A 23872-nucleotide genomic window follows, 5' to 3' on the forward strand; every position below is an offset into this window, starting at 1 on the left:
GGTGGATATTTTGGGTATAGGTGGGTGGGGTGCCCAATCTAACCCCACCATCCCATCCCAATGTAGCTGTAGCCCAGGCCCAGGCCCAGGCCCAGGCCCAGTCCCGGTAAATCATCACTGATGTAAATGTAATTAAGCATTATTGACCAAAAAAAAAAAAAAAAAAAATGTAATTAAGCATTAACATTTGGCAGACAACATCGACGCTCTTAAACCCCCTGACCTCACCCAAAGGGTTAAAACCCTTTTCCACTCCACTCACGATGACCGCAATCCTAAACTGAAAATGAACTTCTGGCTACACCTACAATGATTCAACTCCACAGTCGCTTCTTCTCCATCTCCTCTCCCTCTCCCCGCAACCTCATCATGGTCACTCTTCTCTTCTCTTATCTCTTCTCTTCAATTCCCTCACAATAACTAACTAACTAACTAACTAACACGTTTTTCTATTTAAACGCTGTCGCAGTTGCAGTTCAGGGCCTTCCACACTCCCTTCATCATCTCACACTCGACCTTACGCATTGGGATCGCCAACTCCGTCCACCACCGTAACCGCTTACCGTTTCGTTCACTCGCCGCCGGCAATACCACCGGTTCCGCAGCGTTTGCTGTTGCGAAATCCGTTACCGGTTTCGGATTTCCTTTTCCAGGGAATGGCGTTGGAACCAGTTTGATGTTCTCGACTCGCGCTGTGGATGATGATAAAGCGAAGAAACGAGCTAAAGCAGCTGCTTCCGCCGTCGTTCGCAGTAAAGGTAAGGGTTCTGTTTCTGAAACTGTTGACAATGTTGAACCTGCTGCGGTGAGTCTTAAACAGGACGACGATAAAGTCGCTGTTAAAAAGAAGAAGACGACGAAGAAGCCGGCAACAAGCAAGAAAGAAGGGAAAACTTCTGCTACCAAATCGTCGCAAGATGATGCTGGAGCGAAGGTTCCGATAAATTCCTCATCCAAAGGGAAGAAGAAAAATGTCAAGGTCAGTAATTGATCATTTTCAACAAGATATTGATTCTTATTTGTTATGTTTTAAAATTATGTTCATAACTGCAGTTCTATTATAATAAGCCTTGAAATAGTGGAAAATTGTAGTAGACCATGCTCGCGATGTAGTGGTTGTACTTGCGTTAGAAGAATCGTTAAATTGTGGTTTTGTGGAAAATTTTAAAATGTTAATGTTGAAGCTGCGATAACAGTTGCCGATTACGATATAGAACATTGTTATTAGTGCTTTAATTATATTGTTGAAGCATTGATGCTGACACTGCATATGTTCAGGAGAGTTTGGCGAAGAGTACTGTTGAAGAAATACATGATGATTCTGCTTCCACAAAGTCAAAGGAGAAGAATGGAAGCTCCAAGGAGGAGCAAGGGAAACCCCCATTGAAATTTACCACCAAGCCGCTGTATCCACCCTTAGGAAAGGCTGTGGTGGTTGTGGAGTCTGTTACAAAGGCGAAGGTTATTCAGAAATACCTTGGCGATACATATGAAGTATTGCCAAGCTATGGTCATGTAAGAGACTTGGCTGCGAGGTCTGGATCTGTGCGACCTGATGATGATTTTAGTATGGTGTGGGAGGTTCCATCGGCTGCTTGGACTCATCTGAAGAGCTTCAAGGTTGCATTGAGCGGGTACATTTTCTCATCCCCTTCCTCTGGTTTGTTCAATCTGATTTTATTATAGTAATGCAGATGTGTCACGATTACTTGGATTTGGATTGTTGCCAATTGCCATTCCATGTTTTTTTGCATAAGTGGCTGACAACCTGTCTTTTGTTTAATTTTTTTAATGTTGTTTTGCAGAGCAGAAGTCCTTATTCTTGCCTCAGATCCTGATCGTGAGGGGGAGGCCATTGCTTGGCACATCCTTGAGATGTTACAACAACAGGGTGCTCTGCATGATAATATTTCTGTAGCAAGGGTTGTCTTTCATGAAATAACTGAACAGTCTATTAAAGGTGCCCTGCAAGCGCCACGGGAGATTGATGTGAATTTGGTTCATGCTTACCTTGCACGAAGGGCTCTTGATTATTTGATTGGATTTAACATTTCACCGTTACTATGGAAGAAGTTACCTGGCTGCCAATCAGCAGGAAGAGTTCAATCTGCTGCGCTTTCTCTTATATGTGATAGAGAAATGGAAATTGATAAATTCAAACCGCAGGAGTATTGGACTGTGGAGGCACAATTGAGGAAAAAAGAGCTGATATCAAACAGGAACCTTACGTTTTCTGGCCACCTGACCTGTTTTGATTCAAAAAAGTTGACTCAGTTTTCGATTACCTCTGATACTGAGGCAAGGGATATTGAAAGCAAATTAAAGTCAACTGATTTTAAGGTTATTAGCTTGAAAAGGAACAAAGTTCGAAGAAATCCTCCAACACCTTATATAACATCAACACTTCAGCAAGATGCTGCAAACAAATTGCATTTCACAGCAAGTCACACAATGAAGGTGCTTTAACTTTTATTTATTCCCAACCTCTTTCCCTCATTGACATAATCAAATAGATGAAACTAATAATATTTGTTTTGAATTATCATTTAATTTTGTTTAAATTTCTAGAACCACTTTAATCATTAATCTCTATTGCCTTGTGGATGCAGCTTGCACAGAAACTCTATGAGGGAGTTGAACTAGCTGATGGTGTAGCAGAGGGTCTGATAACATACATCAGAACTGATGGATTCCATGTAGGTATCACATTGGTTTCATAAACATGGTCAAATGCTGGGAACTGCTCTAGGGGCATTGTACATCAGTATATCATTAATTCCAGCCAAAGCCTACCATGTCTTTTCAAAATATTTCCCTCTCTTTTTGTTGTATTTCCCCCTTCTCCCAATTAATATTTCGGTTTTGCAACAACGATGTCATGGAAGAGGCTGTTGAAATTTGATCTTTAATCTTTCCTCATTCTTCCTATACTAGATCACAAATTTGATTTATACTTTATTAGGGTACATTGTATGAATGTGTACAGAGTTACACTTTAGTAGTTGCTGACTGTACTAACAGTCAGCACTAGGGTTGTTATAATGAGCTGGCATTTCAGTTAGGCTATGCGGTTATGCTTAGCTGTCAACTGAGTCAGTTAGAGTTTGAGTTTGTTAAGCTTGTTGAACAAGCTATAGAGTTCTATATAAGTTGTAATCAGTCTCTTGTATCATTAGCTTTTCAATCATCAATGATAAACACTTTTTACAATTCTGAGTTTATCTAACATGGTATCAAGAGCCTTCTACGATCCTTGAGATCCTTTTCTGATTTTTCTTTCTCTTCTTCATCATCATGGCTGATGAAGTTCATGCAGATCATGCTTCTGCAATTCCTATGCCAGTTCCGGTTGGTGTTGCTCAATCACTGTTGAGTTCCTCTACATTGGTTCACAAGCTCACGCTGAAGCTTGATGACTCCAATTTTCTCTCCTGGAAGCAACACGTTGAAGGCATTGTTCGTACGCATAGGTTACAGAGTTATCTTGTTCATCCAGAGATTCCACTGCGGTTTCTCAGTGAGCAAGATCGTGAGAATGCAGTCGAGAATCCTGCATATCAGGTTTGGGAGCAGCAGGATTCAGTGTTGTTCACGTGGCTTCTCTCTTCACTCTTGCCTTCTGTGCTTCCAACGGTGGTGAATTGCAAGCAGTCGTGGGAAGTGTGGCAAGCTGTGCTTGATTTCTTCCAGGCTCAGACGATTGCGCAATCAACACAGCTTCGATCTGAGTTGCGAACCATTACCAAAGGATCAAAGAGTTCATCTGATTTTCTCAAACGCATCAAGTCGATCGTGAACGCTCTTGTCACGATTGGCGATCCGATCTCGTATCGCGAGCACTTGGAAGCGATCTTTGATGGTTTTCTAGATGATTATAGCTCTCTGATGACGATTGTTTACAATCGCGATCAACCTTGCTCGATCTCGCAGGTTGAAGCGATGATCATCGCGCATGAAGCGCGTTTGGAACGCACGCGTGTGTGTCAGATGCAAGCTTCGTCTCCAGCGGCGTTTCTCGCTCATGCATCTGCGCCACCATCGTCGCCTCAGGTTGCGCCACCACCGGCGACACCTACTGCACCACCTCCGCCGACAGTTGCGCCTCCACCGCCGGTGCACTCAGAGGTCAACTACGCTGCTAGTAGCGTTGACTCGTCAGGATCTGATGATCGCAATCGCTCCAGTGACTCACGCGGTTATGGCGGTGATCGTGGTGGTTACAATAACTACGTTGGACGTGGTGGCCGTTCCAATCGTGGTGGACGTGGCGGCGATCGTTCCGTTCAATGTCAGATCTGCCACAAGTATGGCCATGACGCAAGCATCTGTTATCATCGTGGTAGTTCTTCTACCTCCGCGTCTCCTTCACACAGTGGTGTTCTACCACAGGCTGCCTTAGCCTCACTTCTTGGCTTCAATCCTAATTTTGGCATGCTACCACAATTTGGTTACTCTCACTTCTTCTGCTTCTAACCTTGGCACTTGGTTTCCAGACTCAGGAGCAACACATCATGTCACTCATGATGCCTCTGCAGTTTCAGATAGTGTGTCCGTGGCTGGCAGTGATCAAATCCTGATGGGAAATGGTAAAGGTTTGGCTATAAAATCTGTTGGTTCTGCCTCTTTTCCTTCTCCTTATCACACACAAACCACTCTTACTCTTAAAAACTTGTTAGTGCCTGATATAACCAAAAATCTTGTGAGTGTTAGCAAATTTGCACAGGACAATGGAGTTTTCTTTGAGTTTCACCCTTTTCATTGTGTTGTGAAATCACAGGACACTTCTAGAGTTCTTCTTCGTGGCTCACTTGGCAAGGATGGCATGTACTCCTTTGATGGCATGCACTCTTCCACATTTCTCAAGAATTCTCTTCCTGTCCAGTTTCCTTCTGTTTTTGCTGTTTCCAAGAATAATTCTGATGTATCAAGTCCTAGTGACTCTGCTTTTAGTATTGTACCTAGCCAAAGTTCTTATGACTTATGGCATAATAGATTAGGGCATCCATATCATGAGGCTCTGCACAATGCATTGTCCACTTGTAAGATTCCAATTCCTAATAAATCAAAATTTCATGTTTGTCATTCTTGTTGTGTTGCTAAGTCTCATCGTTTACCATCCTCATCTTCTACTACTAGTTATTCTACACCCTTGGAATTAATTTTTACTGATCTTTGGGGTCCTGCATCAGTTGAAACCAATTCTGGTTGCCTTTATTTTTTAACTTGTGTAGATGCCTACTCTAGGTTTACTTGGATATATCCAATTAAGAAAAAGTCAGAAACCAGCTCAGTTTTTCTTCAATTCCAGGCAATGGCTGAGTTAAAATTTGGTACAAAACTGAAATCAGTACAAACTGATGGAGGTACAAAGTTTAAGCCTCTCATTCCTCACTTGTCAAAACAGGTATAGATCATAGAATTACATGTCCTCACACACACCATCAAAATGGAAGTGTGGAAAGAAAACATCGTCATATAGTGGAAACTGGTTTGTCATTACTAGCTTGTGCTAACATGCCTTCCCAATATTGGGATCATGCTTTCCTTACAGCTGTTTTTCTCATCAATAGGCTTCCAACACCAGTTTTGAGTAATCTCAGCCCTTATCATAAACTGTTTAAAGTTCCAGCTGATTACTCTATCTTGAGAGTGTTTGGAAGTGCATGCTATCCTCACTTGAGGCCCTATAATTCTTCCAAGTTAGAGCTTAGGTCTAGAGAGTGTGTGTTCCTTGGTTACTCTTCTTCTCATCAAGGATACAAATGTCTAGATAGTGATGGAAAGATTTATATTTCCAAAGATGTAAAATTCAATGAATTCAGATTTCCTTACACTACATTGTTTCCATCTTCTGTATCTGACTCTTTTTCTTTGGGAATTTCTTCTTGTATACCATTGGTCACACATGGTCACACACCGGCTTCTCTCCAAGAGCAGCAGCATTCTGCTCCAGTGGTTCCTTCTCCTCAGCCAGGCACACCTGTTTCTGCAGTTGGGTCTACTGCATCTGTTGAGACCATGCCCTCTTTGCAGACTGCTTTAGGTGTTTCTCCAGCTGTTCAAGGCACTCCTACTTCCTCAGGATCCATATTTCAGCAACCAGCAGCTGTCATTTCTCAGGGAAATGTTCATCCCATGCAGACTAGAGCTAAGTCAGGGATTGTGTTACCTAGGCTTCACCCTACATTGCTTCTTACACGAGCTGAACCTACAACAACTAAGCAGGCTTTGAAGGATCCTAAATGGCTTCAGGCTATGCAAGCTGAGTATGATGCTCTCCTTGCTAACAACACATGGACACTTGTTCCCCTTCCTTCCAATAGAAGGGCAATTGGTTGCAAATGGGTGTTTAGGGTGAAAGAAAATCCAGATGGTTCTGTCAATCGGTATAAAGCTAGGCTAGTGGCCAAGGGGTATGATCAAGTGCATGGTTTTGATTATGCTGAAACATTCTCACCAGTTGTCAAGCCAGTTACAATCAGGCTTATTCTTTCCTTGGCTGTCACTAAACATTCGCATATTCACCAACTTGATGTGAATAATGCCTTTCTTCATGGTGCCCTTCAAGAAGAAGTTTATATAGTACAACCACCAGGTTTTCAGAAAGAAGATAGGCAGCTGGTTTGCAAGCTTAATAAAGCTTTGTATGGTCTCAAACAAGCCCTTAACAAGCCCCAAGGGCTTGGTTTGAGAAATTGAGGGCTGCTTTGGTCAGAAATGGTTTCAAACCTAGCTGTTGTGATCTCTCTCTCTTCACTTTCCACACAGCAACAAATTGTGTTTATGTCCTAGTCTATGTTGATGATATATTCATCACTGGGAATTCTCTTTCATTGGTTCAACAAATTGTTACTAAACTTGATTCAGAATTTGCTTTAAAGCAATTGGGCAAGTTGGATTATTTTCTTGGTGTTCAAGTCCAACATCTTCAGGATAGATCTCTTCTTTTAACTCAGTCTAAGTACATTGGTGATTTGCTGGAAAGGGCAGATATGGCTGATGCTAAGGGGATCTCAACACCAATGGTTAGTGGTGCAAAACTAAGTAAATTTGGTGCTGATTATTTTGAAAATCCAACTCTTTACAGATCTATAGTAGGGGCATTGCAGTATGCTACCTTGACTAGGCCAGAAATTAGCTACTCAGTTAATAAAGTCTGCCAGTTCCTTAGTCAACCTCTGGAAGAACATTGGAAGGCAGTAAAAAGGATTCTAAGGTATCTCCAAGGGACTATTCATCATGGTTTACACATTAGGCCCTGTTCACTATCTTCACTAGTGTCTTTGGAGGCTTTTTGTGATGCTGATTGGGGCTCAGATCCTGATGATAGGAGGTCCACTTCCGGATCTTGTATTTTCTTTGGTCCTAACTTGGTTTCATGGGCTTCCAAGAAACAAACTCTGGTAGCTCGTTCTAGTACTGAGGCAGAGTACAGAAGTCTGGCCAATACATCTGCAGAATTGCTTTGGATTCAATCCTTACTTCATGAGCTTCATGTTCCATTTTCTACTCCCAGAATTTACTGTGATAATATGGGGGCAGTGGCCTTAACTCATAATCCTGTGTTGCACACCCGCACCAAGCATATGGAACTTGATATCTTCTTTGTCAGGGAAAAAGTTCTCAATAATTCTCTTCATGTGCAGCATGTGCCTTCTATTGATCAGCTTGCTGATATATTCACCAAGGCTCTATCTCCTACTCGTTTTGAGGCTCTTAGAAACAAACTCAATGTGTGTGAGAAACTAGTTTCTCACCCACCTTGAGTTTGCGGGAGGATATTAGGGTACATTGTATGAATGTGTACAGAGTTACACTTTAGTAGTTGCTGACTGTACTAACAGTCAGCACTAGGGTTGTTATAATGAGCTGGCATTTCAGTTAGGCTATGCGGTTATGCTTAGCTGTCAACTGAGTCAGTTAGAGTTTGAGTTTGTTAAGCTTGTTGAACAAGCTATAGAGTTCTATATAAGTTGTAATCAGTCTCTTGTATCATTAGCTTTTCAATCATCAATGATAAACACTTTTTACAATTCTGAGTTTATCTAACATACTTGCTGGTCAGTACATGTAGATGACATATTTAGTCTTTCGTCCTGTCAATTCAGTAATTTTGTCCACTGAGGAGCATTTTAATTTATTAAACTTCAATTTTCTTTTAGATATCTGATGGAGCTGTTGCTAATATACGCTCCTTGATCATTGAAAGGTAATGTGCACATCTCCATACATCTTTCTGCATATGCAGATTATCCCTATACAGTCATAGTAGTAGCTATTTTCCATATAAAGATCCTTCACATTTATTGCTTAAAAGTTACATTTTCCCAACAGACATGCAGGTAAGGTTTTACACCTTCCAGCTTTAATGATGTTAGTGTATGACATATTGTGTAGTCTTTAAAATAGTTTGAGAGAAAAGTTATGTGGGCTTAGAGTAGGTATGTTCTTAAAAGCACTACCAAGATATAGGAAATATTGAAAAAAAGAGAAATCAAGTAAACACAAATTTACTGTATGCAGGTATGGACAAAATTTTGCTGCACGAAGTCCACCAAAGTACTTTAAAAAGGTGAAAAATGCACAAGAAGCCCATGAAGCTATTAGACCAACTGACATACATAAGTTACCATGTAATGTTATGCATGCTTCTTTGATAAATTTACTTCAACAATTAACCATGGATAAAGGCTGACAGTATTACCTTCTGATGACTTGTCAGCAATGCTTGCTGGGGTGCTAGATGAAGAATCCTTGAAGCTATACACACTTATTTGGTCACGGACAGTTTCATGTCAGATGGAACCAGCTATTTTTGAACAGGTTTGCTACTAAATTTCCTTCAACATGAAATATATGAACCTTGAATGTAGATTGTGGTTGCTTTTTTATAGTTTGTACCTAGACGATTGACTGTAGATTGATTGGTAGATCAATTCAGTCATGAGTCGAGACCTTGGAAGACTTACACTGGAAAGAAAAGAAAAGGGACATTTGGCAGGGGGAACTAGGGGAGTTAGTTTTGGGAATGGAAGATTGGAGATGAGGAGTGGGAAAGGGTAGTTACAACTAGGAACTTTTGGGTATATTCGACCGTCATGGCTTGGGCTCTTAGTCATGGGAATTTACACTTAGGTGTTTGGTCTTGATTATGGTGATACTTTCTCCCTTGTGGCCGACTTGGCATCTGGTTGCCTATTTCTTTCACTTTGGGTTAGGCATAACTTAACCCTAAAAGTTAGCTATTGAGGTGAGGATTGCCTAAGCCTTTATAATCTCTACTTTGGCCATATATATCTCTAGTTGATGTGAGATTTGAACAACCCCCACACCCAGGATTGGACTCCTGGAATGTGGAGATTATTGGACTGACTTTTGTTGTTGCACTGGAAAGCCGCAGACCAAGTAGATTGCGATGGGAAATCTGTGGTGCTAGGTTTATTTTTTGGGGTGAAGTTCCCAGAATTTAAGTTAGGGCTAACTCTACCACATAAGCAAGTTTAGGAGTGAGGTTTGCTATTGCTTGGGGGGAGTCTCGTGGTTATGTATGCCGGCTTCATAAGGCTATATATGGCCTTAAGAAATCCCCTTGAAAATGGTTTGGGACATTTAGAAGTTCTTTACCAGCTTGGCATGATCCATATTTAGGCCAATCAATTAGTGTTTTAAAAACAATCTTCTTGTAATCTATGTTTCTATGCGGTAGTCTATGTAGATGACATTGTTATTATCGGTAATGACTGGGATAGTGTTCAGAAGCTCAAACAAAAATTGCTAGTCACATTCAGACTTAAGATCCTTGGTCGGTTGCAATACTATTTTGGAGTTGAGGTAGCTTAGTCGAAGACTGACGTGATATCACATAGAAAATATGCTTTAGATATAACAGAAGATTTTGGGATGTTAGATCGCAAGCTAGTTGACACTTGTCACTCTTGTGGACTTGAACATCAAGCTTCTTCCTGACCAGGGGGAGCCTTATCCAAGATCCCGTGAGTTGTTGAAGATGTGCTGGGAAGTTAAACTACCTAACTATTACTTGACTAGATATTTCATTTCTGTTCAGTATGGCTAGTCATTTTCTTAATTCTCATCTGGTTGTCATTGGGGTGTTCTAGTTGGAATTTTGAGGTGTATTAAGGTGTATCATGGATAAGGCCTAGTCTATTCATATAGAGGGCACTCTGATATTGATGTGTGGCAGCCTCCTAAGTGATAGATAATCGACTTCAGCTTGTGTTCTAATTGGATGTAACCTCTTTCCCTTGAAGAGTAAAATGCTGAATGTAGTTTCCAGGTCTGCTGCCAGGTTGAATGGAGAGCTATGGCTCTCACCACATCTGAATTCATATGGCTGACACAACTTTTATGAGTTACAATTTTGTAAAGTAAGCTCCACGTAGCTCATTTTTTATAATCAAGCAACCTTTGTATATTGTCTCTAATCCAGTCTTTCACGAGGGGATTGATCACATTAAGAATTTAAGATGGACTGTCATTTTATCCGTGAGATCAGGGGAGGTTAGTGCATCATTTGTGGGCTCTAACGATCATTTGGTACACATCTTTACCAAATCTCTTCAAGGGATGAGGATAACATACTTTATAAAGAAAGTTACACTAGCCAACATGTTAAAGTAGTCAATGATAACAGAAACAGAAAGAGGGAAAAAGAGAGAAACGAATATGAATTTGTAAACTGAATTTCTATTATGATAAAACTAATTGTTGCAATGATAGATGACTCTCTTATATAGAGACCTAGAGACTTGCAGAGCAAGCAACCAATCTGTTAGAAGCTAACTAACAGAATCCTAACTGACTAACAGCTATTGTACAGCTGTCATTACAGCTGTAATGACAGCTGGCAATATTTTCATATCTCCTAACTACCCTTATACACTTATAGTAATATAGTCAAGTTCAGGAGGATAAAGGGCAGCCAAATAGGGGAATTTGGAAATAGATTCTCTTGTGCTGTTATTTTATATATGACCTTGTCATGTGATGGCTCTGAATTTATATCTGTGCATAGCTATTCATAAAGTTTGGTATGGTCCCTCCTATTTAATGTTTATGAGGAGAGAGCTAGACACAAATTTTAACAAGTGAAATAGGTTCATGAGGAAATGGAATAAAATAGGTAGTAAGAATGAATTTACTCGAAAAACAACAGGGAAATAAGTAGGCAAAAGTAGTGTGCAAACAGTTTTGGTTAACTTAAATTGAATAATTTTCTGCATTCCGTGAATAAATGATACACACACACGTACAACGAAAACAACAAGAACAACAAAAGCCTTATCCTAAGTTTGGCTTGGCTATATGGATCACCTGATGCTATTATGCTCGATAAAAAACTGAACGTTGAGTACACACTCATTGGTCAAATAAATAACTGGTTGAGACTTGCATATCACTTTACAAAGATTGAATCCACAACATTTCAGCAGCTGTGAGTGCAAGGCTCCTATATACTGCCTTTGCCTGGGATCGGGCAACCAAGTTATGCCTCTACAAACCCTTAAAGTTCGGTATTTTGAGTGTGTGTTCTACCCTGTTTTAGCGATCGAGAGACTCGCATCAGCCAGAATTTTGTTTAAGTGAATGTATACAATTATATCCCTTGACTGCGAGGATCACAACACTATCAAATAATCTTTAAAAAGAAAATATCAAATTTTAGGAAGGCGTTATCCAATAATATTCAACATGTGTTGTGGAAGCATATCAGCGGTAGCTTAGCTTTCCTGTGTGATTCAAGTTTCTCATGTACCGTATTCTATTCTTTGGTTCTTTGACTAGTTGTTATTTTTGGATGTTCAAACAATTAATAAAATACCCACTTTCCATCTTTATCTCATTCATAGTTGTAGTGGATAGCCTGATAGGATCTGTTGGTTCTGTGGTAGTATGGAACTTTGGTTTATTGGAAAGAATTTTTTTGTTCTATCCCATTCATCTTTATAGTGGATAACCAGATAGATTATGTTGGTTTTGTTGTAGTATGGAACTTTGATTTGTTAGTAACTTCATTTTCCTGAGTCTAATGTTTTTCCATGTCAACTATTGGTAAAATTGTGTCTGTTTGCTAAAGAATTATCATTAGTTACATTTGTGGTCATATAAAGTTCATCTGCTTGAATCTGATATTATTATTTTTGACTAATAGAGATAATGAAGTGGTAACTCAAAGAAGTCCCACATTGCCAAGATTAGCAAGTGCACAAGTGCATATATAATAAAGAACACACACACCCATTGCCTTAAGCCTAAGGTTTTGTGGTGTTGTGTGGTTCTAACTAAGGATTTCTAACATGGTATCAGAGCTGGTCTGATCCAAGCCATGACTTCCGCTTTCAAAAAAAAAAAAAAAAACGTAAAAAAAAAAGTAAAAAAAAAAGATTGAAAAAAAAAAAGCAAAAATGGCAGTCCCATTTGCGCAAGCCAAGACCTCAGACTCAGATGAAGGAGCACAAGTCCAAGGAACTCCGATGTTCCCGCTAGAGTACTAGCCCAGACAAAGAAAGTCGAAAGGCAGACTCAGACGAAGGAGCACAATAATAGGAAAACCAGAGAAAGAGAAAAAGATTTGCATATGAAATATTCACTATGAATTGTTAACCGATACAATGAGGATTGAATCCTTATATAGGATTGAAGAAGCTTGCTCTACAAGCTAAACTAACAGCTAAGCTAACTCTAACTGAATGGTAACAACCTCTAACAGAATTGACAGCTGTTCCTCTAACAGAATTGACAGCTGTTCAAAACAGAATTAACAACTGTGTCCAGCTGGCATTCCAGCTGGCACACACACACTAAGCATAACCAATATTTTCATATCACCTATATACTCTAATACACCCCCTCAAACTGAAGGAGGTGACAAAAGCTGAAGCTTGTCAACTACATTCAGTTTGTCCTTGAGCTGTAGAAACCTTGATGGGGAGAGAGCTTTGGTGAAGATGTCAGCTTTTTGATGTTCAGAGGGCACATGCTGAACAAGGAGACTCTTGTCCTGAACCTTCTCTCTTACAAAAAATATATCCATTTCCATATGCTTAGTTCTGGTGTGCAAAATAGGATTGTGAGTCAGCAACACTGTGCTCATGTTGTCACAATAAACTGTAGGAGTAGTAAAGGGAATTTTCAGTTCTGTGAGTAAAGATTGCACCCATAACAGTTCTGCAGTAGTATTTGCTAGACTCCTATACTCTGCCTCAGTGCTTGACCTTGCAACCAGAGTCTGCTTCTTAGCTGTCCAAGAAATAAGATTGGAACCAAGAAAAACACATGAGCCTGATGTGGACCTGCGATCATCAGGGTCAGATCCCCAATCAGCATCACAGTAGGCAATCAAAGGGAGAGGCCTGGTCATGGAACATGGTTGAAGAAGTACACCATGAGTAAGAGTGCCCTTTAGGTATCTTAGAATCCTTTTGACAGCTTTCCAATGCTCCTCATGAGGTTGTGCCAGAAATTGGCACACCTTGTTGACTGCAAATGAGATTTCTGGGCGAGTAATGGTTGCATATTGAAGTGCACCAACTACACTTCTATACTCAGTAGGATCCTTTAGAACAGAACCTTCATGTTTGGAGAGTTTGACGCCACATTGCATAGGAGTGGAAATAGCTGCAGCATCAAGCATGTTGACTTTGGTGAGAAGGTCTGAAATATACTTAGTTTGATTCAGCAGCAAGCTTCCACTAGTCAAATGAGTGACTTGAACACCCAAAAAATAGTCAAGTTGACCAAGCTGTTTTAGAGCAAAAATAGAATGAAGTTGAGTTGTAAGTTGTTGAATGAGAGTCATAGAAGCCCCAGTGATGATGATATCATCCACATAAACAAGCATGTAAATGCAGCCTTGTGAGGAATAGTAGGTGAATAAGGAGGGATCACACTTGCTGGCTTGGAAACCAAACTTGATGAGAACCTCTTTCAGCCTATGAAACCAAGCTCTTGGAGCTTGTTTGAGGCCATAAAGGGCCTTTTGCAACTTGCAGACCAGATTCTTGTCCTTGTGCTCAAAACCAGGAGGTTGTACCATGTACACCTCTTCTTCCAACACACCATTAAGAAAAGCATTGTTGACATCCAGCTGTTGTAGTGGCCAGCCTCTTGAAATAGCAAGTGAAAGGATAAGTCTCACTGTAATAGGCTTCACTACTGGGGAAAAGGTCTCAGAATAATCAAACCCTTGGACTTGACTATAGCCTTTAGCCACCAGCCGTGCTTTGTACTTGTTGATAGAGCCATCAGGATTCTCTTTGATTCTGAAAATCCACTTACACCCCACCGCTGTTCTGTTAGTTGGTAGAGGAACAAGAGTCCATGTACCATTGTTCATAAGAGCTGTGTACTCTTCTTGCATTGCCTTATACCACTTAGCATCCTTCATAGCTTGCTTGACAGAAGTTGGTTCCATGTGAGTAAGTAACAGAGTGGGTTGTAACCTTGGCTTGACAATTCCTGATTTGGCTCTAGTTTGCATAGGATGACTGTTAACAGCCACTGGAGGAGCTGCAACAGCCACTGAAACAGGAGTATCAGCTGGCTGATCATGAGCAGAAGATAATGCTGGGGAAGTATCTGCAGAAACTAATGAAGAAGGAACATCTGCTGAAACAGTAACACTTGGAGGCTGCTGCAGTTGTGGTGAATCAGCTGAACCTGGTGAGGAAAAGCCAGAACTAGCCAATGCAGGTGGTGTAGTGTGTGAAACTATAGGGATAGTAGATAAAGGGAAAAACTCAGCTGAGGTAGAAGAAGTAGTCTCATCAGGAAAAAGACTAGGATAGGGAAAGCGATGTTCATGAAAAAGAACATCTTTAGAGATATAAATTCTACCAGATTGATCCAAACACTTGTATCCTTTGTGATTAATTGAGTACCCTATAAACACACACTCTTTGGAATGCAAAGACAATTTAGTAGAATTATAAGGTCTAAGAAAAGGAAAGCAAGCTGACCCAAAGACCTTTAGACTCTTAAAATCAGGATGTTGACCATACAATTTGAAGTAAGGACTTGCACCTTGTAAAGTTGTTGTAGACATTCTATTTATGAGATAAGTGGCAGCAAGAAAAGCATGATCCCAGAAATGCAAAGGCATTGAGGCATGAGACAACAAAGCTAAACCAGTTTCAACTATATGCCTATGTTTTCTCTCTACACTCCCATTTTGATGGTGAGTATGTGGGCAGGTAAGTCTATGAATAATTCCCAACTTCTGAAAATGAGAGGATAAGGGTTTAAATTCCCCTCCCCCATCAGTTTGGACACTCTTAAGTTTGTGACCAAACTGCAACTCAACCATAGCTTGAAAATTGATAAAAGTAGCACAAGTGTCTGATTTTCTCTTCAAGGGAAATATCCAAGTATATCTAGTACATGCATCAACACATGTTAGAAAATATAAAAACCCACAAGAGGATTCCAGAGAGGCTGGTCCCCACAAATCAGCAAAGACAAGTTCAAAAGGAGTATTGTAAACTGCAGTAGAAGGAGAAGAAGGTAGTCTATGAAGTTTACTCAGACAACAAGCCTTGCAAAAGGAAAACACACTTTTATTATTTGGAACAGAAACATTACACAAAGAAAGAGTATGTTTAAGTACATCATGATGAGGATGACCTAATCTTGAATGCCACAAATCATAAAGAGAAATGCTACTACCACTATTACAATGTGCTGAACCAGAAACAGTAGATGAAACAGGAACAGAATGCACTGAGTTATTGCACTGAGTTATACTAGAAACAACAGGAGAAACAGAAGCAGAATGCAAACTAATAGCAGAAGTTGCTTTATTTGCTGCAGAATGAGGCCTAACTTAACCCAAAAGCTAGCTCAAGAGTTAAGGTTTGCACAACCATATATAAGCAATTGCTTGACCACATCTCTAGCCAATGTGGGACTCTAACACACCCCCTCACGCCCAGTGTAGAACATCTGAAGCGTGGAATGAAACGGGTGGCCCAAATATGGGAGGTCTCCACAATAAATGGATCTAGGATAGGGGCCCAGGTCCATGATCAAACAACCATTGGCTCTGATACCATAATAGGAAAACCAGAGAAAGAGAAAAAGATTTGCATATGAAATATTCACTATGAATTGTTAACCGATACAATGAGGATTGAATCCTTATATAGGATTGAAGAAGCTTGCTCTACAAGCTAAACTAACAGCTAAGCTAACTCTAACTGAATGGTAACAACCTCTAACAGAATTGACAGCTGTTCCTCTAACAGAATTGACAGCTGTTCAAAACAGAATTAACAACTGTGTCCAGCTGGCATTCCAGCTGGCACACACACACTAAGCATAACCAATATTTTCATATCACCTATATACTCTAATACACAAGTCCGACGACCACTGATGTTCCCGCTGGAGTTCAAGGCACAGGCAAAAAAAAAAAAAAAAAAAAATTGGAGTCCCAATTGAGGGGGAGTAATAGAGATAATGAAGTGGTAACTCAAAGAAGTCCCACATTGCCAAGATTAGCAAGTGCACAAGTGCATATATAATAAAGAACACACACACCCATTGCCTTAAGCCTAAGGTTTTGTGGTGTTGTGTGGTTCTAACTAAGGATTTCTAACATTGACTAGATATGTTTTCTAAAGTCCTTTTGATTTCAGGTACAACTTGATATTGGAAATGCTGATATGTCTATTATGTTACGGTCTGCCAGTTCAAAGGTTGAGTTTCCTGGATATCGGGCTGCTTTTGAGGTATAGTTCGTACTAGCATATAAGTCATATTTGTGATGTGATTTTATTTAGCTTTCTTTGTTGGTAACAATTACGTATACCTGTTGGTTATCTTGACAATTAATAGTGACTTTAATTTCTTTATATCTGTGGTTATGGTTATTTTTATTATTTTGTACCAAATTACTATTATCAATACTAATACTGTTACTTTAGGTTAGGTACCATTAGTTATAATGGGAAAACTCCATTACAGTTAAATTTCAATTTCAAATCTTTTGTGCTTAAATGAATTTTTAAGTTCTTGTGTATGCTTTGAAGTATACGATTGCTATTTAAATTCATGTTTTGACATTAAGCAATATTTCACAAATTGGAGTTTAAAATGCTTTTGAACAACTTTCCATCTTGTTTGCTATATTTATGCAGAGGTCACTCTAGAGTTTCCACATTCCAAAAGAGATGTATATTAAATTACGTGCATGCATGAGGTTCTATTTTGTATGCATTTCTTGATAAAAAGAGACTTAAGGGATTCAATGTAGTTCACATTTGATTAAAATTATTTTTGATCCTTGTATTATTTTGAGAGGTTCACATTTTTGGTTTTGCTGGGTATTTATTACTACGGATTTATATTTCTGTTAAGTACTTATTCTTCTAAACATTTAAGCTTTTAGTTGGAGGTAAAGGACCATTGATTGGTTTTGTACCTCTATCAATTTCAGTTGTAGTACAAAATTTCCATGTGTACCTTTACGTGACTAAGGCACTAAAACATGTGTGTTTCGTGACTCATGTGTATTTTTCTCGTCTTTCTAGGACATTGATATGGAAGTTGTTCAAGATAAACATAATGATCGATCTTATCGTGATCAAGCATTTGAGGTTCTAAATTCCATAAAGGTAATATCCCTAGAAATTTAATATTGTTTATGCTATTGAAAACAATTTCCAGCTTTCTCCATTTATGTGGGAAGCTGTAACTTGTAAGTTCATTTATATAGGATGCTGTTCTTGGCTTCCTTATGGTGCTTTACCGGTTTCTTGAATTGGCCTTTCTTAGATAAACAAATGGACTGGGAGTGGCCATTGGCTTCCTCCTGCCTTTTTATGTGTTTGGCTGTTAGATTTTTCCAATCCTACCAAATTATTGTTAGGATCCTAAATAATAGGGGTTTAGGTTATTTGGTTTACTTTATTTCTATCTTTTATTTTAGGAGTTGATCTTTTATTTTGGTCGGGTTATCTTTTAGATTAAGAGTATCTTTTATTTTACGAGTTGATCTTTTATTTGAGTAATCTATCTTTTTAGAGTTAAGGAGCATTGCCATTTAAAGTCTTCAAGTTTTTTATTATTGATTTTAGTGAAAGGTTTTACCTCTGGAAAGGTGTTTCCCTTGTGAAGAAGGATTTTCCTTCCGTGTCCTTTATTTTTCCTATTTTATTAATAATATCCATTTTTTATTAAGAAATTTCCTATTTTGCACCTGGTATCTTAGTGTTTGGCTGTTAGGGTTTTCCCAATCCTACCATTTGGTCTGACCTGCCTTGCCTCCAACACCCAGCGCTGCCCGCTTCCGCCGCTATCACTACACTCGTCTTCCGCCATCGCCGCCACGCTGCCGCCGCTCCAGAACGCTGCCGTCTCAATTTTCTGGTCCAGTTCGCAGCGCAGCGCACAGACCTGAACGATTGGTTTCTTAATCGCGACCCACTTCCATTGCAAGTTTTTGTCCACACCTTTGGGGGTCACTTTTGCCCCTTCTGAGTCTCTGTTTGGGGCCAAATTCCTTTCGAATCTGTGGTTGGGACGTAAACATCCTTTCCGGCTCTCCTTTTCCCTGGTTGGGTCGTACCACATGATTCCTGTTGCTTTCCCTGTTTTGAACAACGACTAAATTCCAGATTCTCCTTTTTGTTTTCCTTGACGATTTTAATTCAGGGTAACACTTCAATGGATGCATGGAGGAACGTCATGGAGGACGACATCAATGATTTCTGAGTCAAACTTTCTGAGGTCAAAGGAACCATGTCTTGAATGGAGAGAATGATTATTGATGTGATGCAACGGATGGAGCGGTTACACAAGTCTTATGATGACAACAACTCTCAACTCTGCCAACGCTTCTGATGTTGAGTAGGTTTTTGAGCCACCTTCTTGGACCAAAAAGGTTGGGCTTCTAGTGTTTGAAGGGGTGAATCTGGTGTCTTGGATCGCTTGGGCAGATACATTATTCGAGGTAAGGAGGAAAAGAAGGTGCAATTGGCATTCCTTAGCATGGTAGGGGAAGCCGCTCATTGGTTTCATTTTCTCTGTCGTCTTCCCTATCATACTTGGAATTCACCGAGTACCGGACTGATGGAATGGAATGATGGAGTGAGATGCAGTAGTCAGGGCGAAGATTCGGAGAGAGAGAAGGGAAGGAATGAATGGCCTATCAATCTTTTTGCATTCTTTTGCCGATGGTAAAAAGAAGAAAATTTGTGTACTAGAATATGACTTGATCATTGATAAATAGATTATTTAACGATCTCAAGAGGCATTGTGCCCTTTTCTTATCTGGTACTCTTCTGGGCATGTCTGACGGGGGTTTCAGTCCCTTGCTTTCCTTCCCCGCTGTCACTTCATTGGAAAGAAGTTCCTTCTAATTAGATAAGGGATTTGCTTCTGTAATTGCAATTGGATGCTTTCTCAACACTGATTCCGACGGCTTATTCACCATCGAGCGCGGTAAGAGCTGCTATTTACTCAAAAGAGGCTAGTCTTGCAGCGGTAACTGCTTGAGCTCCTACTCTCACTGCGGTTACGAAGACAGCAAAGGGACATTGAAAAGAAGGAGCACAAGAGCTCTGAGTCATCCAACAAGGCTTATTGGAAAGACTAGAAGAGTAAGGTCATCAGTCCCAGAGCCTATGATTGCAATGCAAACAGCACTGATTCACCAGAAAGACCATGACGGTTCATGTCCATCTCCTTCTATTCTATAGTTCCTTCCCCCTTCCTTCACCACCAGCTAGAGCGCAGTCTTCGCCGGTCTCAAGATTATCAACAAGACAAGACCGATACCGTGGCTACGAGCTCTTTCCTTACTTAGACAGACCCCGACATGGGCACGGTGACAAGACTTTGATGCAGGGTTTGGAAGATAGGCTTGCAACGGATTCAACCGATCGATTCCCTGTGGCATATAAAGATTGGCGAAGCATAAGGTTTGTTGTCTTGGATCGCTCGGGCCGAGAATAAGCTCAAAACAACTTATAGGTAGACCATAAGATATTGACATAAGGTCTCCCAAACACTTGTATAAGCGCTTATGTTATAAGATAAGCTTAAATAAGCTCTTCCAAACGGTGCCTTGTTCTCTTTTCCCTAGGTCTTCTCCTTACGTACACTTTAGTTATTTTGGGTTTAGGGGTCTCATCAGTTGCATTTTCCCTTTGCTAATTGTTCTCCCTTTGCCTTGTGCTAGCTTTCTATGCATGTTTTGTTTGTTTATTTGTGTATTTCATATATGATGCTGAAAGTGCACAACTCAATAGGTTATGGGCGCATGCCATTGGCAGATTGTGACTGATTCGTGATTGTTTTTTCTTTTTGACATAATCACTCTTAATTTATACCTGAGCTTTTATTGAATGCTATAAACTATCCACAGTTTCCCTTCATTTACTTTTAATTGTTAGACAGGGGATCTGTTACATCTTGTTCAAGCTGAACTTAATCAGCATCATACGCAGCCACCACCACGTTACTCTGAAGCATCGTTGGTAAGTCATCATGTCTTTTGTTAAGATTAAAGCAGTACTATAGACCATATCAATGTTGCTTCAAGCTGGTACAACCTCTTGTTAGGGGGCGTTTGGTACAAGGTTGGGAAATACATTCCCGGGAATGTGGAGGTAGGGAATCATATTCCCGTGTTTGTTATAAGGTTGGAAATTGGATGCCCGGACATAAAACATTCCCGGGAATGGCATAACTTCCATAACTTCCGTCATTTGATTCCCATGAAATGGGTTGGGAATCTTGCATTCCCATGGGAAAGTGAATGTAACTTCCCACTACTCACAAATTCCATCATTTTTTTTGTATCATTTTAAATATTTGAATTTTGAAATTAAATAAAATTTAAAAATATTCCTGGGAATCCTAAATCCTAACCTAACACACCTTAAGTTTTACCCAGGAATGATATTCCCAACAATCAGACTCCCAAGAATATTATTCCCGGGAATGTATTTCCCAACCTTCTACCAAACGCCTCCTTACATGTAGAAATAATGCCTGGCTTCTGTAAAAAGATTGCATTTTGCCTTACATGAAGCGGCCTTTGAAAAGTACTGTTAGGTTTTAATATGTTGTTTCTTATGTTACCCTAATGTGTTTTTCAAATAATGCTTAAACAAATTTTCTATTTATTGATTCATAGTATAATTTCTTATTTCCGGTTTCAACAAATTTACAATAGAAGCCTTTTGCAACTCAATGCTGCAATCAGATAGAATTAATTTTTTTGAAAAGACCATTATTTCTATCTTGATCTTGAAATTTCGATATTTTTGGTATCTCTGATACTACTATGTTTACTTTTTTAAGGATATTAATATACTTTATAACCCTTCCATTGGCTGATAAGTTTAGCTAATGAGCTTTACCTTGTGTGTTAAGTTGAAGAAATATGTTGTTCAGTTAGATGAGCTAGGAAACTTCATATTCTAATGCTTGGCTTTAGTATCCTTGTTGATGTATATAACTATAACCTGAAATCCTTCCATTAGCTGGTAATCTTAGTTAATGAGCTTCCCCTTTTGTTGAAGTACTACCAGGTTCAGTTTGATGAGCTATGGAACTTTAGAATCTAATGGCTTCATGTTGTTATGTTTTTTTTTCTTTTTCTTCTGACTGTGTTATTCAATTATATCGCATTTACAGATTTTCATAAATTTGAATCGTTTACTCCATTTGAAGAAAGAAAATTGTGAAGGATGCTACTTGTAGAATTATATGCCTTCTGGCTGCCTTTTTATTATTTTCTTCTTGTGGTTGGACGTTAACTCATGACACTCGCAAACTTTATAACTTGTAATGTTGGCTTATGCCCAGACAATCTTGGGAGTCTTTTTGCAACAGACAACGGTTTTATGTTGAACCCTATGTGACTGACTACGTATATATTGTACTTTTGATATGTTCATATTTATAATTTATTTATTTGAAATTATATTCTTAATTATCTTAAATAAAATGATATTTTTCCGCATAGTGAGTTCCATTTGATCTGGTTTTCTTTATAACATATACTTTGTGCTGCCAAGGAAGACAGCATGGCATATGCTTTCACTATTTTGCTCTGTCTCCTTTGTTTTCTCTTTTGAGGATTTCCCTCATGACATTTCATATCATCATAGGTTAAGAAGCTTGAGGAGCTTGGGATTGGAAGACCTTCGACCTATGCATCCACAATAAAAGTCTTAAAGGTATTTCACTCGTGGAACAGTCTAATATTGTAACCATGCATGTTTTTTTCTCTTTTATCAAAATAAATGCAACAATTTAAATCACAAGTCGCACTTTAAGGTAAATAGATTATATTTTCAAGATTTTTAGGTGAAGTCTTCCTAAGAACTTAGTCGTATAAGCTTTGGCTCGGCTCCTCTGCTCTTTTACATTGCACCAGATCAGAAACTGGTAGGGGATTACTAAATTGATGAGTCGATCTCATCCCATTAGCAGTTCCCATGATAAGTATTATATGTAATTATGTACGTAATAAGATCTAACAATTGTTTATTCATCTTATTTACAATCATTGTTGACTTATCATTTCATGACCATTTGAATCTGTATAATCGAATAAGTGTTGCTTCCTGTCTTTGGCCATTTAAGAAGGTTGTGAAGCTCAAGAAGCAATTAAGTGAATCAAGAAGTCTAGTTTTTCAATGTTAACCTGAAGTTCATAATCATTCTACATGTCAGAACACATTGGTTTTACTGACTCACTAGGTTGAAGTGTTGGATAAACCTGAAGGACCCTGACATAAGAGAAACCTTTTGGAAATAATATGTAAATTTTCATGCTAAAATCATAAGAAAAGTAAAACTTCATCAATGAACTCATATGCATCATGGTTTATGACTTCTGATTTTCATTGTTGAGCTTTTGATAGTGTGGTAGTTCTCCATTGAAATAATTAATAATTTTCCAATTAGAATTGTGAAATCGACCTTCATTATGCAAAAACAACTTTTTCAATTCTTCTCCCTCCTTAATACTGGATCTAATAACTAGATGTGGGATTCTCTTCTAGATTTTCTCCCTTTATTTATAAATGTTTACTGCATCTTGCATGGAAATTTTAAGACATACATGTGTTCACCTTTAAGTTCCAGTTTGAAACAAACCTGAACCCCCATGTTTGTTGCCTCAGGATAGGAACTACGTGACAGTAAAAAGTCGTGTTCTGTCTCCAGAATTCCGTGGTCGCATGGTAAGATTTGGTCTTTTAAGGTTTGGATTTATTGTTTTTATCCAAATTCCAAATGAGCATATATTGTGGTACTATTTTAACTATATGCCCATAAAAAAATAACTTTATACTGATCAAGAAGATTCAAAATGATGCCATTCTTGGTTTTGGCAGCATGAGGTTTTAGGTTCAATGGATCGCATCTTCTCTTTTTTTCCACTCTTCCCTTGCTATTCATATGGATCCTCTAATTTCTAGCTACACCATCTTTTTATTCACAATTATAGGCCCTTTTGCATTCTGCTAAGTGCTAATGAGTCTTAAATGCGAGGTGTTTGATTTATGCTGTTTCTTTACTATTATTTCCAGTGTTCTTTCTATTATTCAAACTCTATGAACATTGGGCTTTGATATAGTTAGAAGTAAAATAAAGTATGCGGAGCGTAAGTTTAGAAAGAGACTAAAATTTTAACGTGGTGGTGAAAATTGGAGAGTATACAATATCAAGAGTCTTAGGTTTTAAGTATCTTAGGTCTATCATACAAAATGATGAGAGGATAAACGGGAGAAGCTTAAGCAGGGTGGATGAATTGAAGAAACGCTTCATGTGTGATTTGCGGTAGAAAAGTACCATTCAAATTAGATGGAAAATATTTACTGCTTATCTATAAGAC

At 39.0% G+C, this 23872-nt stretch overlaps 1 protein-coding gene across 2 annotated transcripts in view; it reads left to right on the plus strand.

Moving 5' to 3' along the window:
* Nucleotides 1-213: 213 nt before the first annotated feature.
* Nucleotides 214-23872, plus strand: part of LOC130717367 (uncharacterized) — a 36237-nt gene continuing 12578 nt past the window's right edge. The window contains exons 1-13 of one of the 2 annotated variants that reach the window (XM_057567573.1): nucleotides 214-372; nucleotides 470-979; nucleotides 1279-1634; nucleotides 1806-2457; nucleotides 2610-2696; nucleotides 8163-8209; nucleotides 8524-8633; nucleotides 8723-8823; nucleotides 16656-16748; nucleotides 17550-17633; nucleotides 20415-20498; nucleotides 22140-22208; nucleotides 23160-23219. In XM_057567573.1, the coding sequence (XP_057423556.1) occupies nucleotides 310-372; nucleotides 470-979; nucleotides 1279-1634; nucleotides 1806-2457; nucleotides 2610-2696; nucleotides 8163-8209; nucleotides 8524-8633; nucleotides 8723-8823; nucleotides 16656-16748; nucleotides 17550-17633; nucleotides 20415-20498; nucleotides 22140-22208; nucleotides 23160-23219 (2316 nt within the window). In that variant the 5' untranslated portion in view covers nucleotides 214-309. The remainder of the gene's footprint in view (nucleotides 373-469; nucleotides 980-1278; nucleotides 1635-1805; nucleotides 2458-2609; nucleotides 2697-8162; nucleotides 8210-8523; nucleotides 8634-8722; nucleotides 8824-16655; nucleotides 16749-17549; nucleotides 17634-20414; nucleotides 20499-22139; nucleotides 22209-23159; nucleotides 23220-23872) is intronic. The other variant, XM_057567576.1, reaches the window with a different exon arrangement.

The sequence above is a fragment of the Lotus japonicus genome, chromosome 5 (genome assembly GCF_012489685.1).
Source record: "Lotus japonicus ecotype B-129 chromosome 5, LjGifu_v1.2".
NCBI classification, from domain to species: domain Eukaryota; kingdom Viridiplantae; phylum Streptophyta; class Magnoliopsida; order Fabales; family Fabaceae; genus Lotus; species Lotus japonicus.